At 47.7% G+C, this 19,006-nt stretch overlaps 1 protein-coding gene across 19 annotated transcripts in view; it reads left to right on the top strand.

Annotated features, from left to right (window-relative positions):
- Positions 1-17,400, top strand: part of LOC310888960 (vasculin-like) — a 59,781-nt gene extending 42,381 nt beyond the window's left edge. For 18 of the 19 annotated variants that reach the window (XM_083852660.1, XM_083852656.1, XM_083852658.1 and 15 more), the window contains 2 exons: positions 440-598; positions 12,389-13,828. In XM_083852660.1, coding sequence (XP_083708786.1) covers positions 440-598; positions 12,389-12,934 — 705 coding nt within the window. In that variant the 3' untranslated portion in view covers positions 12,935-13,828. Of the gene's footprint in view, positions 1-439; positions 599-12,388; positions 13,829-17,225 lie in introns of those variants that run through there. The other variant, XM_083852667.1, reaches the window with a different exon arrangement.
- The last annotated feature ends 1,606 nt before the right edge of the window (positions 17,401-19,006 follow it).

Here is a 19,006-nt window from a genome sequence, read left to right as displayed (position 1 = left end):
GTTTGGTTAGATAAGTAAATCAATAAAACTTATGGAGAATTGTATTTAATAAGTTTGTTTTCTAGAAGTTAATGTGAGAGAGGGTAATGTGAAAGGTACCTCACTGCCTTTAAGTACTACTGCATAATTTGCTTTGTAGGCTTGATTTAGAGTAAAAAATGGTGCACTAGTATGTATAACTTGGTAGGTTTAAAATTTAAAAACTGCTAATATACTTCAGAAGGTCAACTGTTTTTTTTAGCAGTGCTCCATAAACCTGCATCTCTATTTACATGCAAGAACCATATATACTGGAATATGGATATCTTTCCTCTGCTTTTGACTGCGGATATACATGCAACCCAAAACTACAGGTTCCTGAAAGGCCTTTTGTCTTTCATTTAGAAGAATTTCAACAAATGTGTTTCTAAGTCTTTTTTTCCCTCACCCCCTACATTAGTGTCATCAGTCAAATTCTTCATCCCCTGTTGACAAAGTTGGTCAGCCTCATTTAACAAAGTTGACAAGAATGCGGACTGATAAGAAGAGTGAATTTTTGAAAGCATTGAAACAGAGAGTGGAAGAACACGAAGATGAAAATCATGCTGGGCAAGAGAAGGTAATGGTCTTCATATGTGTTGTAGATCCAGCAGTTGAATCTATGTTGGTTGAGCCTTTGTAAGAGCATATTTAAGAAGGGGAAAAAAACTGCTGTGCAACAGCTGCTGGGAGAGAGAGGAGTGAGGTTTCAGGCTGAATGTAACCTATGTTTTATTTGGCTATAACCAGACTGTTAAGACATGGTCTTGCATCTCTAAATGTAGGAAAGGAATTACCTTTTGAACTGTAAAAAGTTGCTCCAAGTACTACTTTCTCCAGTGCTTCTCAGTAGTTTCTTTTTCTTTCTGCAGAATGTGTTCATATACGTTAATAACTCAGGCAAATCTTGTATTCAGCAAGAGTAAAAAGAATGAAGAAGCTTAGTACGATAAACTAATCTTTCTGGAGGGCAGTGTTTTGCAACTTGTCTGTTATCCTTTATTGTGGTTTAACCTGGCCGGCAGCTAAGCACCACACAGCTGTTCGCTCACCCTCCCCCCTCCCTCTCTGGGATGGGGGAAGAGAATCAGGAAAATGAAGCCTGTGGGTTGAGATAGAGACAGTTTATTAGGGCAGAAAAGAAAAGAATAACGATAATAGTACTACTACTACTAATGTGTACAAAGCAAGTGATGCACAATGCAATTGCTCACCACCTGCTGACCGATGCCCAGCCTATCCCTGAGAAGCCGGCCCCCCCACCCCGGCTAGCCACCCCTGTATATTGTTTAGCATGACGTCAGATGGTATGGAATACCCCTTTGGCCGGTTTGGGTCAGCTGTCCTGGGTCTGTCCCCTCCCAGCTCCTGCTGCACCCCCAGCCTGCTCGCTGGCAGGACAGAGCGAGAAGCTGAAAAGTCCTTGGCTTGGTGTAAGCACTGCTCTGCAACAATTAAAACATCAGCATGTTATCAGCGCTCTTCTCATCCTAATCCAAAACATAGCACCCTACCAGCTACTAGGAGGAAAATTAACTGTGTCCTAGCTGAAACCAGGACAATATCCACCCCTTATTCCATACCATTTATGTCATGCTCAGGTTACACGCTTTCCAATACATTCCAATTAATCACCAATTTCTTCTATGTTATATAGAATGTCCACTGGGTTTGCATAGTCCGTGACTGACTTAGGGCTCCATCTGTCTCAGCAGTCTTTCAGGGCAGAAGAGATGGTGTGTGATGTTGGATCACTGCATGTTGAAGCTTGTTCTCGTTCCATCACATCTCTGTGCTTGTCCATTTCAATCAAAATTCATTATTATCTGTGTGGCTGTTACTGTGATACCATTAATTGGACATTGACATATAGAAATCATGGTAGTGATGACATACAGTATTATATAATAATTAACATACTACAATTCAACTCATGGGCTATTCTCACCCAGTATCAAATCCCCTTGAGGTACACACCGGACCTCCCCATTCTTTTGCATTACCCACCAAGTGCATCCAGGTCCCTGACCAGAAGCAATTCCACGAATGGGTTTGCCTTTTCCTGAGGCAGGAGTAGCCCAGACTGTTTTACCCAGCATGTTTCTTACGTGCACTACAGGAACTACTACAGGAACTTTATCCCCTTCTACTGTATGTAACAGGTTTGATTGGGCAGGTCCAGCTCGGTTGGCAGATCCCCTAGTATTGACTAACCAGGTGGCCTTTGCCAAATGTGTATCCCAATTTTTGAATGTCCCAGCACGCATTGCTTTCAGTGTAGTCTTCAACAGTCCATTGTATCGTTCAACTTTTCCAGAGGCTGGTGCATGATAGGGGATGTGATACACCCACTCAATACCATGTTCTTTGGCCCAAGTGTCTATAAGGTTGTTTCGGAAACGAGTCCCACTGTCTGACTCAATTCTCTCTGGGGTGCCGTGTCGCCATAGGACTTGCTTTTCAAGGCCCAGGATAGTGTTCCGGGCGGTGGCATGGGGCACAGGATATGTTTCCAGCCATCCGGTGGTTGCTTCCACCATTGTAAGTACGTGGCGCTTTCCGCTGCGGGTTTGAGGGAGTGTGATGTAATCAATCTGCCAGGCCTCCCCATATTTATATTTCAGCCATCGTCCTCCATACCAAAGAGGATTTGACCGTTTGGCTTGCTTGATTGCAGCACATGTTTCACAGTCATGAATAACCTGTGCTATAGTGTCCATGGTCAGGTCCACCCCTCGATCACGAGCCCATCTGTATGTTGCATTTCTTCCTTGATGACCTGAGGTGTCATAGGCCCATCGGGCTATAAATAATTCACCTTTATGTTGCCAGTCCAGGTTCACCTGAGCCACTTCACTCTTAGCAGCCTGATCCACCTGCTCGTTGTTTTGATGTTCTTCAGTAGCCCGATTCTTGGGCACATGAGAGCATCTACATGGCATACCTTTACAACCAGGTTCTCCACCTGGGCAGCAATATCTTGCCACAATGCAGCAGCCCAGATGGGTTTGCCCCTGCGCTCCCAGTTGTTCTGCTTCCATTGCTGTAACCACCCCCACAGGGCATTTGCTACCATCCATGAATCAGTATAGAGATAGAGAACTGGCCACTTTTCTCGTTCAGCAATATCTAAAGCCAGCTGGATGGCTTTCACTTCTGCAAACTGACTCGATTCACCTTCTCCCTCAGCAGCTTCTGCAACTCGTCGTGTAGGACTCCATACAGCAGCTTTCCATCTCCGATGCTTTCCCACAATACGACAGGACCCGTCAGTGAACAGGGCATATTTCTGCTCATTTTCTGGTAGCTTGTTGTACAGTGGGGCTTCTTCAGCATGGGCCACCTCCTCCTCCTGTGATATCCCAAAATATTTGCCTTCTGGCCAGTCCATAATCATTTCCAAGATCCCTGGGCGACTGGGGTTTCCTATTCGAGCCCGCTGAGTAATCAGAGCTGAGTAATACGAGTAAACTACTTACTCCATGTAGTATCGGCTGAATGATGTGTAGAGGGGACCCTTCCTTTGAACATCCAGCCTAGTACCGGCAGTCGGGGTGCCAGGAGGAGCTGTGCTTCAGTACCAACCATTTCCGAAGCAGATCGAACTCCTTCATATGCTGCCAATACCTCTTTTTTCGGTGGGAGTGTAGCGGGCCTCAGATCCTCTGTATCCCCGACTCCAAAACCCTAGGGGTCGACCTCGAGTTTCCCCAGGCTCTTTCTGCCAGAGGCTCCAGGTGGGGCCATTCTCCCCGGCTGTGGTGTAGAGCACATTCTTTACATCTGGTCCTGCTCAGACTGGCCGAAGGGCTACTGCATGAACTATCTCACATTTAATTTGTTCAAGGCTTGACATTGCCCGGGGCCACATTTGAAATCATTCTTCTTACGGATTACTTGGTAGAGAGGGTTTACAATCAGACTGTAATTTGGAATGTGCATTCTCCAAAACCCCACGACACCTAGGAAAGTTTGTGTTTCTTTTTTGCTAGTTGGTGGAGACATAGCTGTTATTTTGTTGATCACATCCATTGGGATTTGACGACGTCCATCTTGCCATTTTATTCCTAAAAATTGGATCTCTCCTGCAGGTCCTTTGACTTTATTTTGTTTTATGGCAAAACCAGCCTTCAGAAGGATTTGGACTATTTTCTTCCCTTTCTCAAAAACTTCTTCTGCAGTGTCACCCCACACAGTGATGTCATCGATGTACTGCAGGTGTTCAGGAGCTTCCCCCTGCTCCAGCGCAGACTGGATCAGTCCATGGCAAATGGTAGGGCTGTGTTTCCACCCCTGGGGCAGTCAATTACAGGTGTATTGGACACTCCTCCAAGTGAAAGCAAACTGTGGCCTGCACTCTGCGGACAAAGGGATGGAGAAAAATGCATTAGCGATATCAACTGTGGCATACCACTTGGCTGCCTCTGACTCCAGTTTGTACTGGAGTTCTAGCATGTCCGGCACTGCAGCACTCAGTGGTGGCGTGACTTCGTTCAGGCCACGATAGTCCGCTGTTAGTCTCCACTCACCATTAGACTTCCGCACTGGCCATATGGGACTATTAAAAGGCGAATGAGTCTTGCTGATCACTCCTTGGTTCTCCAGTTGACGAATTAGCTTATGGATGGGACTCAGGGAGTCTCGGTTGGTGAGAAATTGCCGTCGGTGCACAGCTGTGGTAGCGACTGGCACCTGCTGTTCTTCAACCCTCAGCAACCCCACAACAGAAGGGTCCTCTGAGAGACCCGGCAAGGTAGACAACTGTTCAATGTCCTCTGTCTCCAAGGCAGCTATGCCAAAATCCCAGCAGAGCCCTGTCCTGGTCCCAGTTAGGACAGAGTTAATTTTCCCTCATAGTAGCTGGTAGGGTGCTATGTTTTGGATTAGGGTGAGAAGAGCGTTGATAAGATGCTGATGTTTTAATTGTTGCAGAGCAGTGTTTACACCAGGCCAAGGACTTTTCGGCTTCTTGCTCTGTCCTGCCAGCGAGCAGGCTGGGGGTGCAGCAGGAGCTGGGAGGGGACAGACCCAGGACAGCTGACCCAAACTGGCCAAAGGGGTATTCCATACCATCTGACGTCATGCTAAACAATATATAGGGGTGGCTGGCCGGGGTGGGGGGGCCGGCTGCTCGGGAATAGGCTGGGCATCGGTCAGCGGGTGGTGAGCAATTGCATTGTGCATCACTTGTTTTCTTACACATTATTATTATTAATACTATTATCATTATCACTATTATTATTATTATTATCACTATTATTATTATTGTTATTATTATATTCCTGTCTTAATAAACTGTCTTTATCTCAACTCACAGGCTTCACTTTCCCGTTTCTCTCCCCCATCCCAGAGAGGGAGGGGGGAGGGTGAGCGAACGGCTGTGTTGTGTTTAGCTGCCAGCCGGGTTAAACCACAACAGCCCTTTTGGGTCCTTGAAATATCCTTTTCTAAGACAGTCTATGCCAAGGATGCACGGAGCATCCGGGCCAGTCACAGTGTTTTTGCCACTCATTCCCAGTTAGACTCACTTCAGCCTCCAATACAGTTAACTGCTGGGATCCCCCCGTCACACCATAAATACAGATGGGTTCTGGCCCTTTATAGCCTGATGGCATTACAGTACACTGTGCACCAGTGTCTACTAAAGCCTTATACTTCTGTGGGTCTGACGTGCCAGGCCATCGAATCCACACAGTCCAATAAACTCGATTGTCCATTTCCTCCCCCTGGCTGGAGGCAGGGCCCCTCTAATCCTGGTCAGAATCTTCATTTCTGTGTCTGGAGGACTGCCCGATGGAAGTTGGAGCAGCAAGTTTCTCATAGAACCCATTTTTCCTGATTGTTTTTCTCTGCAACTCATATACCCGTGCCTCTAGGGTCAAGGTAGATTTTCCATGCCATTTTCTCATGTCCTCTCCATGGTCACGTAGGTAAAACCACAGGGTGGCGCGGGGTGTGTACCCCTTATATCGTCTTCCTTGCACAGAAGGATGCTTACCCCTAATAGCTGAGACACTGGTTTGTACAGGTGGGGAGGAATATAAATTCTCTTTTAGTTAGTGGACCTCCATAAAGTTTCTCCACAGCGAAGACGCCGGCCTGTAGGGAAGAGGAGAGACTTTCTTCGTACTGCTGGAGTTGTTCAGCCAATTCATCCACCATGGGTTCCCCAAGGTCTTTCCAGGCCATTATTGCCAATGAGCTGGCATATGATGATGGTGCACTCCATACAAACTTCCGCCACATGGGTCGTGTACACTTGACTTCATCTGGATCTGTGGATATTTGTCCGTTGTCTAGGTCCTCATAAATCACCTCTCGTATGGCTAATTCCCTCAGATACTGGATTCCCTTCTCCATGGTGGTCCACTTGCCTGGTAGACATACAAGTTCTTCCGTGAAGGGATACCTTTCCTTCACAGCTGACAGGAGACGCCTCCAGAGGCTGTGAGATCGTGCTCCATCTCCAATTGCTTTGTCAATGCCTGCGTCCCTAGCAAGGGATCCCAGCCGCCTGGCTTCCCTGCCCTTTAATTCCAGATAATTGGCTCCGGTGTTCCAGCACCAGAGCAGCCAGATGACAAGCTGGTCACCTATACAATGACCAAAATCTTTTTGCATGTCTCATAGCTCATGCTGGTATAGGGTTAGGGTTGGTTTCTGCTGATTTTTCGACATCCTCATCTTCGTCCTGTTCCTCTGATGGCCCGGCCTAGTCTTCTCCATACCTAGTCTTAGGAGGAGGTTCTCTGCATTCTAAATAATCTGACTCTCTATACCATTTTTTCATCTTGGTTATGGGTGCAACTTACACTTTTACAGTTTGTTTCCCTGCTCAGCGTTGGGGCCCCTCGTAGGGCTTGGAGTGGCTTCTGGGTCTGTCTCAGAGGTTGAAGTGGCCGCCGGGTCTGTCACTGGGGTTATATTGGCATTGAGTGCAGCTCGGTAAGCATAGGCCAAGCCCCAGCACGCTGCAGTGATTTGTGTATCTCTGGTATTGCCAGGGTGATGACACCTTTTTCAAGCACTCTACCAGTTTTTTAGGATTTTGTAGTTGTTCGGGGTGAATGTCCAAAGCATTGGAGGTGCCCACTGCTCTAGATGCCTGCCCATATCCTCCCACACTCCCTGCCACTTATAACTATCCTGCCTCAGGACAGATCTCTGGATGACATTCTTAAGTATTTGTTTAACCTTAGACAAAAATTGGTGGTGGTGTGGCTCTCTATATTAGAGAGTGTTTAGATGTTGAGAAACTTGAGGCTGGGAATGATAAGGTTGAGTCCCTATGGGTTAGGATCAGAGGGAAGGCCAACAAGGCAAGCATCCTGGTGGGGGTCTGTTATAGACCGCTGAACCAGGATGAGGAGACGGATGAGGAGTTCTACAGGCAGCTGGCAGAAGCCGCGAAATCGTCAGCGCTTGTTCTCGTGGGGGACTTCAACTTCCCAGACATATCCTGGAAGCACAACACAGCCCAGAGAAAGCAGTCTAGGAGGTTTCTGGAGAGCGTGGAAGATAGCTTCCTGACGCAGCTGGTTAGAGAGCCTACCAGGGGAGGTGCCCCGCTAGACCTTCTGTTCACGAACAGTGACGGACTGGTGGGAGATGTGGTGGTCGAGAGCTGTCTTGGGCAGAGTGACCACGAAATGGTTCAGTTCTCTATTCTTGGCGAGGCCAGGAAGGGGACCAGTAAAACTGCTGTCTTGGACTTCCGGAGGGCTGACTTTGAGCTGTTCAGGACACTGGTTGGCAGAGTCCCTTGGGAGGCAGTTATGAAGGGCAAAGGAGTCCAGGAAGGCTGGGCGCTCCTCAAGAAGGAAATCTTAACGGCTCAGGAGCGGTCCGTCCCCATGTGCCCAAAGACGAGCTGACGCGGAACTAGACCGGCCTGGCTGAGCAGAGAGTTGTGGCTCGAGCTTAGGAGAAAAAGGAGGGTTTATAATCTTTGGAAAAGAGGGCGGGCTACTCAGGAGGACTATAAGGATGTTGTGAGGCTGTGCAGGGACAAAATTAGAAAGGCCAAAGCTCATCTGGAGCTCAATCTGGCTACTGCCGTTAAAGATAACAGAAAACGTTCTTACAAATACATCAACACAAAAAGGACTAAGGAGAATCTCCATCCTTTACTGGATGCGGGGGGAAACTTAGTTACAAAAGATGAGGAAAAGGCTGAGGTGCTCAATGCTTTCTTTGCCTCAGTCTTTAGCGGCAAGACCGGTTGTTCTCTGGATACCCGGTACCCTGAGCTGGTGGAAGGGGATGGGGAGCAGGATGTGGCCCTCGCTATCCATGAGGAAATGGTTGGCGACCTGCTACGACACTTGGATGTACACAAGTCGATGGGGCCGGATGGGATCCACCCGAGGGTATTGAGCGAACTGGCGGAGGAGCTGGCCAAGCCGCTTTCCATCATTTATCGGCAGTCCTGGCTATCAGGGGAGGTTCCAGTCGACTGGCGGCTAGCAAACGTGACGCCCATCTAAAAGAAGGGCCGGAGGGTAGACCCGGGGAACTATAGGCCTGGTAGTTTGACCTCAGTGCCACGGAAGCTCATGGAGCAGATTATCTTGAGTGTCATCACGCGGCACTTGCAGGGCACCCAGGCGATCAGGCCCAGTCAGCATGGGTTTATGAAAGGTAGATCCTGCTTGACGAACCTGATCTCCTTCTATGACAAAGTGACGTGCTTAGTGGATGAGGGAAAGGCTGTGGATGTGGTCTACCTTGACTTCAGTAAGGCTTTTGACACCGTTCCCCACAACATTCTCCTCAAGAAACTGGCTGCTCGTGGCTTGGACTGGCGGACGCTTTGTTGGGTTAAAAACTGGCTGGATGGCCGGGCCCAAAGAGTTGTGGTGAATGGAGCCAAATCCAGTTGGAGGCCGGTTACTAGTGGAGTCCCCCAGGGCTCAGTGATGGGGCTGGTCCTCTTTAATATCTTTATCGATGACCTGGATGAGGGGATCGAGTGCACCCTCAGTAAGTTTGCAGATGACACCAAGTTAGGTGCGTGTGTCGATCTGCTCGAGGGAAGGAAGGCTCTGCAGGAGGATCTGGATAGGCTGGACCGATGGGCTGAGGTCAACTGCATGAAGTTCAACAAGGCCAAGTGCCGGGTCCTGCACCTGGGGCGTAACAACCCCAAGCAGAGCTACAGGCTGGGAGATGAGTGGTTAGAAAGCTGCCTGGCAGAGAAGGACCTGGGAGTACTGGTTGATAGGCGGCTGAATATGAGCCAGCAGTGTGCTCAGGTGGCCAAGAAGGCCAACAGCATCCTGGCTTGCATAAGAAGCAGTGTGGCCAGCAGGTCTAAGGAGGTGATTGTCCCCCTGTACTCGGCTCTGGTGAGGCCGCACCTTGAGTACCGTGTTCAGTTTTGGGCCCCTCGCTACAAGAAGGACATGGACGTGCTCGAGAGAGTCCAGAGAAGGGCAACGAAGCTGGTGAGGGGTCTGGAGAACAAGTCTTACGAGGAGCGGCTGAGGGAGCTGGGTTTGTTTAGCCTGGAGAAGAGGAGGCTCAGGGGAGACCTCATCGCTCTCTATAGGTACCTTAAAGGAGGCTGTAGAGAGGTGGGGGTTGGTCTATTCTCCCACGTGCCTGGTGACAGGACGAGGGGGAATGGGCTAAAGTTGCGCCAGGGGAGGTTTAGGTTGGATGTTAGGAAGAACTTCTTTACTGAAAGGGTTGTTAGGCATTGGAATGGGCTGCCCAGGGAGGTGGTTGAGTCGCCATCCCTGGAGGTCTTTAAAAGACGTTTAGATGTAGCCCTTAGTGCTATGGTTTAGTGGAGGACTTGTTAGTGTTAGGTCAGAGGTTGGACTAGATGATCTTGGAGGTCTCTTCCAACCTAGATGATTCTGTGATTCTGTGAAAATATGAAGTGCATTCAGGAGACATAAGAATCAGAACATGCTGGTCTGAACATCCCAAGGATATTCGAAGTTTTGGAAAGCTACCATAACTCGCCTGGAGGAGAAGAAAGGGAGAGTGAACAAATGGGAAAAAAACTTCTTCCCCTGACCCCTCCATAGATTGGCTCCCTGAAGAAAAAGCATGAAAGGTGTAATTATTAATATTTTCTGAGGTAGGGTTCCCAAAGTATGGAGTTGACGGCAATGCTGAGTACAAACACCAGATTAGTCTCATGGCCGGTAATTTTATCATATCGTAAGCCAGTGTTACACAGTACAGCAAAATAATAACCCTATCCCAACTCCCAGAAGTGATAAGCAACACGACAGGGAACACATACAGTAAGTAAAGTGCTATATAACTCAGTTTGGAAAACAGGCACAGAAGACTTGAGATCACAAAAACCGGCAACTGTTTTTTAGCAACTAGTTGCTAAAAAATTAGCAACTATTAAACTGATGTAATGTTTATAGGAATCTTGTTTTAACACGCTCTAGTCAAATCCATTGTTATCACAACCCTTCATGGCCCACATTGGGCGCCAAAAAGGACTGTTGTGGTTTAACTTGGCCAGCAGCTAAGCACCACATAGCTGTTTGCTCACCCTCCCCCCTCTCTGGAATGGGGGAGAGAACCAGGAAAATGAAGCCTGTGGATTGAGATAGAGACAGTTTAATAGGACAGAAAAGAAACAACAATAATAATAATTATTAATATAAATAATAAAAAATTGTAAAAAATAATTATTATTTTATTAAATAAAAATATTTATTATTTTATACAGGAAATACGAGATTACTGAGATACTCTACATGAGGATTAATAGAACATTTCTGAATGACAATTACAATTAATGCTGCCATGTATTTTCAACCGTACTCATGATAAATTCAAAGTAGCCTGTCTCACTAAAATAATGAGGAGAGAAGCAGTTGCCTTTTATCATTTTTCTATGATTTTTGAACATCCCTAGTCAAACGTGAAAGAATATTTGGGTGGGGGAAAAGCGTTATAATTTGTACACATACTCAAAACACTAACTTGTCCAAATGTAGGTACTTAAAAGTAAGCAAAACTGTTCATGAGAAAGGAAAAAATTCCACAGCTGCTCTGTTGTTACTGCTGCAGGACTGACTAGCAAGGACTGAGTCAATGTTTCAGCACTGATATGACATATATCAGTCTTCCTGAACCTCTAATATCCAGCCCAACTCCCACTTAATATCACTATGAGACACCAAGTTGTTTTAAATGTGTTCTGACACCGTTTCTTTATTTCTCCTTGAAAGCCATGAAAATGGTTATAATTGTATTACAATCGTAATTGTATAATTGTATTACAAGATACAGTGCATATTTTCCTGACTTGACAGAGGAAACAAATAGTGCTGAGAGTCAAAAAACAAGTTACTTGCTAAAAATTCATACAGGATTTCTTTCTCTTCCTGAAGGGCATCAGATTTCCCACTAATCCTTCGATAACTACAGAAGGATTTATCTGTTGGGACCACACCAATTTTCTTTTAAAAGTTTATTTATACTGTCCTAGAAACGGACCAAAGTCCATTGGAATTGCTCAGAGTTCACATAAACAAACGTTGGTCTAGAAACCAACACTTGTTACAGCATTTCCAAGATAAGTTTATCTTTTAAAGATATCTGTGAGGTTTAACTGCCGTAGGACACAGCTCAGAAGACTACACAAGTCATCTGTTGAACCGGGAATACATTTCTTATGAGGTTTAAGTAATTAGTCAAACAAACTGTAAGGCAGCATTAAAATAGGCCTTTTGAGTTTAATACTAAGTCCTTAAACTATACAGCCCACATCACATAACACCTTACTAGAAATTCGTAAGAAGTGATCAGCTTCACATCAACATTGCACCATTGCACTGCAGTGCCTTCCTATACACATACCAGTTAGACCTCGCAAGTGCACATTGCGGCCAAGGTGGGCTCTGAAGTACTTAAACTGCTTCACCATGGACATGTTTACTTTCATCCTGAAGGCTTCTATGTATATTGACCAAATATGAATATGAGCAGTTCTGTTAAAAAACACAGATGGCAAGCAAGGGCTACAAACACAAAGGCACTAAATGAAACCACTCAAATGCATCACCTAATTAACTATTACAAGATTACTTGATTTTCTCTCTTAAAAAAAAAGCAGACATTTATGTTTGATAGCCTGTCTCCCCCACTAAAAACTAAATAAATCAGTTCTGCAGTATCATGATGCTGTAAATTGTAATTAGACTCTGCAGAATTTATTTAAAAATAAATAAATAAATGTGCAACCAACTGCTAGGAAAGTTGCAAGGTACCTGACAGCTAGCCAAAGCAGATAGCGAGCCGGGGAAGAGCGCTGCCCCTCTGCACAGACTGCTGCACACGCAGTCTGCCCGGCACTCGAGGCAGCAGAGCTAACGAATATAACTCGCACCAGGACCGAAAGGCTGACGCATCCGGTCCCGGCTCTCACCCACCAGAACAAATTCAAACTTCAAAGGCTGCAGCAGGAACTACACACAAAGCACCTCCACGGCTCGGCGCAGCTGCCGCACAGCAAGGCTCAGCGGGCGACCCGGGCAAGGACACGCCATACCGACACCCGGAGTGGCCGTCACCGGGCCCCACCGTTGACAACTCCGGTCGGTCCGTGAGGTACGCCGGTAGCCAGCCCTCCCTCACACGCACGCACCTCCACACCCGGCAGGGCCCCAGGGAAGGCCTGTCCACCATGTCCCGGCAGGCGCCTGAGCCCGGACGACTGCTCCCGCCACCCCCCTGTCTGCTCCCGGGCCTCCCCACCGCCGCAGAGCAGCGGCACCCCCTCACCTCGAGGCTGGGGACGGCTTCATCCTCCTCTCTGCAGCAGGGTCGGTGGCCACAAGGCTCCCTGCCGGCAGCGGCTCCAGAAGTTCGGCACAGCAGCTGGGGGTTGCTGGCAACCGGGCTGGCAGGACTGGAGCGCGGCCCGGGTAGGCAGTAGAGCAGCAGTGTCTCAGGCAGCTCTAGGGAGGAGGATGAGGACCCAGCATCAAGGAAGAGGGACGCCTCGGATGGACACTCCAGCTCCACACTCCACGCTTTATGCAGCTGCTTTCGTCGCCAGTCAGAGCGCTGCTTCCAAATGCCACTACCCACCTCCTGCAGTAGTCCCCCGCCACTCCTAGCGACTCTCCCCATGCCCGTGCTGCCCTTCAGGCTCCCACAGGCGGTGGCGGCTGCTTCTGCGCTGCTGACCAAGGCTAATCCTGACAACGAAGTGTGATTCGCCGCCGCCATCTTCTCTGGCGGATTACATCGAGTTCCTGAACAGTAGGGAGGAGGGAGCAAACACTCCCATTAGCTGCGCAAATGGTGCTGCCTGCACAAACAGCGTAGGGAGGGGGGTGGGAGGTGGGCACTGATATGGTGGTGGCGGGCGATGGGGGCTGCTTGTAGGTGTAGTGGGGTGAGGCTGCATAGTGTTCTGGTGCGTTTGTTCTCATGCAGGTGTCAACGGTTGGAAGGGCTTGGCTCAGTTGGCCATGCTCGAGAAGCACCGGGCGGGGAGGATGTCCCCGTTTCTATGCGGTCTTTCCCACATATAGGAGAGTGGCAGGGGGCTGGCCGGGGATTGCTATCCGCGCGATGCTTGCCGCTGCCCCATGAGGAGAAGCTGAGGTGCTTTCGCTGTGGAGGAGTTCCTCCTGAAACTCCTGGCGGCGCTGCGGCCCGTGTGTCCACTCTGCCCAACACGACGAACCCTCATCAGGCGAAGTTCGCTTCGGTGCCAGCCGGGAAGCAGCTAAGGGACAGGGAAGCAGCTCGCATCGAAATGCCTACGCGGTGCCCCCTGCCCTGCTGCGAGCCCGTCCGAAAATCGATGCTGGGCCCGAGTTTACCTGCTCATTCATCTCCGGGATTAGTGCGAAATTCAGTGTACGTGTTCGCTTGCAGCCTTCAAGCATCCTTCTCAAAGATGCTCACTTGGCAGTGTTATAAATGAAGATACAACTCAATCTGAATTTAGTAATATTTATAAAAGGCAAGTAAACAGCGCTGGGTGCGCGGGGAGTCTACACTCTACCAACATGCACACACAACCGTCGAACTTTCTAAATATATAGAACATCGCTTTTACATATTCATAAGAAACCCGAGTACGCCTATACATATGTACAATCAGAAAAGGTATCAATTGAAACATAAACATGGCAAAGTTTTCCGAATTCTGGCAAGTGTTTAACAAACAATCCTTTAAGTCTATTACTATTAATGTCCATGACTGGGGGAGCATAGTTGGAGCTGGTAATCCTGGTTGAAGTGCTCCCATATCTTCCATGACTTCATTAATTTTTCTCAGATCATATAACAGTCTCCATTTTCCATTCCTTTTCTTGATTACAAACACCGGAGAATTCCAGGGCTAGTCGTGGGAACAATATGTCTCGCTTTAAGTTGTTAAGCAACTCGGCCTTCGGGCCTTATGTATCCTATTCCTCCCGGATCGAAGGGAAACAGATCCGGCTCCTTTTCAGGGCCTATAGGGCCTGGATCAAAAGGAACATTCAGGTCACCGGGGGCGTAACAGCAAAGTCCTGCGATGGCAGTAGCGGCAGGGGGGCCGATGGTGTAGCAGAAGGATCGGTGGATGAGCCCACAGCTCCCTCACTGTCTGGCAAACCACACGTTTCTGATTGTGGTCGCACACGGCTCTTTAAGGCCTCAGATTGCTCGCCAGGTGCCGAGCAATCCCACCGCAACCTTGTCGTTTTTAGTAGCAGAGTCCCACACCTTGACCTCAATTTGGTCCCATGTTTCAGGATCATAAACTGTCTGATTGTTAATAAAGGGAATAAGCTGTAAGGTTACCAGGACAGTCTTTGTTTCTAAGGACGTACTGTTATAAATGACTGAGTCCCAAATAGGATTACAATCAAAGTTTACAATTTATTAAACGAATAGAGGCAAGCAAACAGCGCTGGGTGCGCCGGGAGTCTCTGCTCCACCAGGACGCACACCTGTTACATAAGGCGGCTGGTTTTTATGCTCCTGGGCTAATACATATTCATTACTACTTCTAGAAGAGGCAGGGTTGTTATAATTGGTTTCCCGAATCCGAAGTCCTCCCAGGTGCGCCTGCTTATCAGTCTCTGTTAGTCTCTCCGGGGGCCGCTCAGACAGGGAGGCTCATGTTCTTCCTCCTTATCTAGTGGTCTCTTGGCCGGCTGTCAGAAGTTACTGCACGTCTGTGCAGAGTCAGCAGTTTTTCTCTGAAGAAATCCCTTTGTTCTCTTCTTGCCTAAACCCAGGCCTCAATGTTAACCCTTCACACCCCTTAGTGGCACGAATTGCTGGACCATTCCTTACAATTCCTCCCCCTTTTTTTTTAATATCATCAATTCGTGTCTCTTCTTCAACCTTTGCTAGTAACAATTGGATTTCATCAGTCAGTTCTCGGGGTGTCCATTTCTTAAGCATCATTATCGACACGTCACCTTTTCTCTCCCGAAGTCATCACAAATTGGGTGCTATTTATTATTCGCCGTACCAACAACGTAAAGCAAGGTATCATACAAGGTATAAACAATAATGTCACTATACCACATAAAAATAAAAATAGCATCCTTTTAACCCATGGTCCACCGGGCAACCATGAAAAGAAATCCCAATCCATACCCTTCCAGGTTTGTACTTGGGACGTGGGCTAGCTTTTTAATTTCCTTTGTTATCTGCTTAACCACTTTTCCATTATCATCAATTTGTAAACAACAATTAGAATCGTTCAGTTTTCCACACATTCCCCCCTCTTCTGCTAGTAAATATTCTAAGACCATTCTACGTTGAAAGATAGCATTCCTCATTTGAGTGGATTGATCAGCCAAAAGATCCAAGGTCATCGCTGTTTGATTGGTTACAACTTCGAGGATAGCTTGCGACCTAATTATTCGGTTCAAATTATAAATAGGTTCTCGGGCTCCTGATACCAACTCATTCGGGTTCCAGGTAGCTGGCCCATAATGCTATATGATTCTTTCAGGAGGCCATTCATCCTTTCCCCATTTTTGGGCACTACCCCCGGCTAAGGAAGTATCAATAGATCGTTTTACTCTGTTCAGGTCATCATATCATCTTATTCCTAAATGATTTCCTTGTGTTTGTGACAATAAAAAGAACAAGGGTCTTATGTACCCCCCATAGCATATTCCCGACCAGTTTCCGGGTAGCCTCTTGTAAGCATGTTTGCCACACACTCAATAATGTCCCTTTAGGGCCCACGTCCCGTTTGGAAAAGGACCATCCCATCCATCTTTACCCTTTGGGGCGTGATAATACAGAGTGTCCTTGTTACCGAGTGGTCCTGTTACAATGTCTGCCCCGTTTGTACTCGTATATGCGCGCTTCCAAGCTCCCACGTTGGGATTCCACTTACAGTCACAATTCAGTTCTCTTTGGTGGCCTGTCATATTATAAGCTGACCAGAAATGTTTAAAGAACACTCGCCTCCCATTCTCATCCTGCCATTTCCAACAATAGACCCGCACCACATGCTGTTCCTCAGTGGTGTTACCACTCTGACAGCTCAAGATTTGACCATCGAATTGTCCCCCCGCTTGTGCTCTTGCCACAGCTTCACATCTGGATCAAAAAAATTCTCTATATGAGCATTTCAGCGAAGTCCCGTTTCTCAGCTGAACATGTGTGGTGTTCCATTTCCCACTACGTGCTGTACAGTTTATAGGACTACATCCAGGATCGGTACAATCATATCCGGGGGACAGAGTCCAATTGCAAATGCTTTTTCCCACCGCCACTGTTCCTGTTCTGTTCAAGCAGTATACACCCCGAGCTGACGAGTGCAACTGCCATGGGCCTCCTTCCTCTTTCCAAAATTGTGTCCCATTATGAACTTCGCTCAAATTACTGACCCACCACTTGGGTTCGACCGGGCCTGCTACCCAGGGCCAACTTTCAGTTCCCCCCCGGTCCTCCGCAAATCCAGCAGTTACTAAGGTTAAAGGCCTTGGCCACTTCCTCCCCCAAAGTGAAAAAGTTATTCCTCCATTCCTGCCCATGGCCCAAATGCCCCTGTAAAAACAATACCAGGAAGTATAGCATTTCTTATCCTTTTTCGCCGTCCAATCTTGAGAGTGTGGGAAGCGCCTTCAATCATGGGGTTGGGCCCGCTTTCAGAGCTTGTGTTACCATTCAGCCCTTCGGGGTGATCCAGCTCCTGGAAAAACTAATCACAATTTTATTATGGGTTTAAAAGGTTCTCATGTTATTTTTCTCAGGACAAACTGATCTTGGTGTGGGAGAAGTCCGGTCGAGGCACTCTGTTGTGGTTTAACCCGGCTGGCAGCTAAACACCACGCAGCCGTTCGCTCACCCTCCCCCCTCCCTCTCTGGGATGGGGGAGAGAAACGGGAAAGTGAAGCCGGTGAGTTGAGATAAAGACAGTTTATTAAGACAGGAATATAATAATAACAATAATAGTAATAATAGTGGTAATGATAAAAGTATTAATAATAATAATGTGTAAGAAAACAAGTGATGCACAATGCAATTGCTCACCACCCGCTGACCGATGCCCAGCCTATCCCCGAGCAGCCGGCGCCCCACCCCGGCCAGCCACCCCTACATATTGTTTAGCATGACGTCAGATGGTATGGAATACCCCTTTGGCCAGTTTGGGTCAGCTGTCCTGGGTCTGTCCCCTCCCAGCTCCTGCTGCACCCCCAGCCTGCTCGCTGGCAGGGCAGAGCGAGAAGCCGAAAAGTCCTTGGCCTGGTGTAAACACTGCTCTGCAACAATTAAAACATCAGCATGTTATCAGTGCTCTTCTCATCCTAATCCAAAACATAGCACCCTACCAGCTACTATGAGGGAAAATTAACTCTGTCCTAACTGGGACCAGGACAGATATCCACCCCTTATTCCATACCATTTATGTCATGCTCAGGTTACACTCTTTCCAATACATTCTAATTAATCACCATTTTCATCTATGGTATATAGCAATCATGGTAGTGATGACATACAGTATTATATAATAATTAACATACTACAATTCAACTCATGGGCTATTCTCACCCAGTATCAAATCCCCTTGAGGTACACACCGGACCTCCCCATTCTTTTGCATTACCCACCAAGTGCATCCAGGTCCCTGAGCAAAAGCAATCCCACGAATGGGTTTGCCTTTTCCTGAGGCAGGAGTAGCCCAGACTGTTTTACCCAGCATGTTTCTTACGTGCACTACAGGAACTTTATCCCCTTCTACAGTGCGTAACAGGTTTGATTGGGCAGGTCCAGCTCGGTTGGCAGATCCCCTGGTATTGACTAACCAGGTGGCCTTTGCCAAATGTGTATCCCAATTTTTGAATGTCCCAGCACCCATTGCTTTCAGTGTAGTCTTCAACAGTCCATTGTATCGTTCAACTTTTCCAGAGGCTGGTGCATGATAGGGGATGTGATACACCCACTCAATACCATGTTCTTTGGCCCAAGTGTCTATAAGGTTGTTTCGGAAATGAGTCCCGTTGTCTGACTCAATTCTCTCTGGGGTGCCATGTCGCCATAGGACTTGCTTTTCAAGGCCCAGGATAGTGTTCCGGGCGGTGGCATGGGGCACAGGATATGTTTCCAGCCATCCGGTGGTTGCTTCCACCATTGTAAGTACGTGGCGCTTGCCGTTGCGGGTTTGAGGGAGTGTGATGTAATCAATCTGCCAGGCCTCTCCATATTTATATTTCAGCCATCCTCCTCCATACCAAAGAGGCTTTGACCGTTTGGCTTGCTTGATTGCAGCACATGTTTCACAGTCATGAATAACCTGTGCTATAGTGTCCATGGTCAGGTCCACCCCTCGATCACGAGCCCATCTGTAGGTTGCATCTCTACCTTGATGGCCTGAGGTGTCATGGGCCCATCGGGCTATAAATAATTCACCTTTATGTTGCCAGTCCAGGTCCACCTGAGCCACTTCAATCTTAGCAGCCTGATCCACCTGCTGGTTGTTTTGATGTTCTTCAGTAGCCCGATTCTTGGGCACATGAGAGCATCTACATGGCGT

The sequence above is a fragment of the Anser anser genome (assembly GCF_964211835.1).
Source record: "Anser anser genome assembly, contig: SUPER_W_unloc_8, whole genome shotgun sequence".
Classification (NCBI taxonomy): Eukaryota; Metazoa; Chordata; class Aves; order Anseriformes; family Anatidae; genus Anser; species Anser anser.
This window is presented reverse-complemented; position numbering and strand designations above follow the sequence as displayed.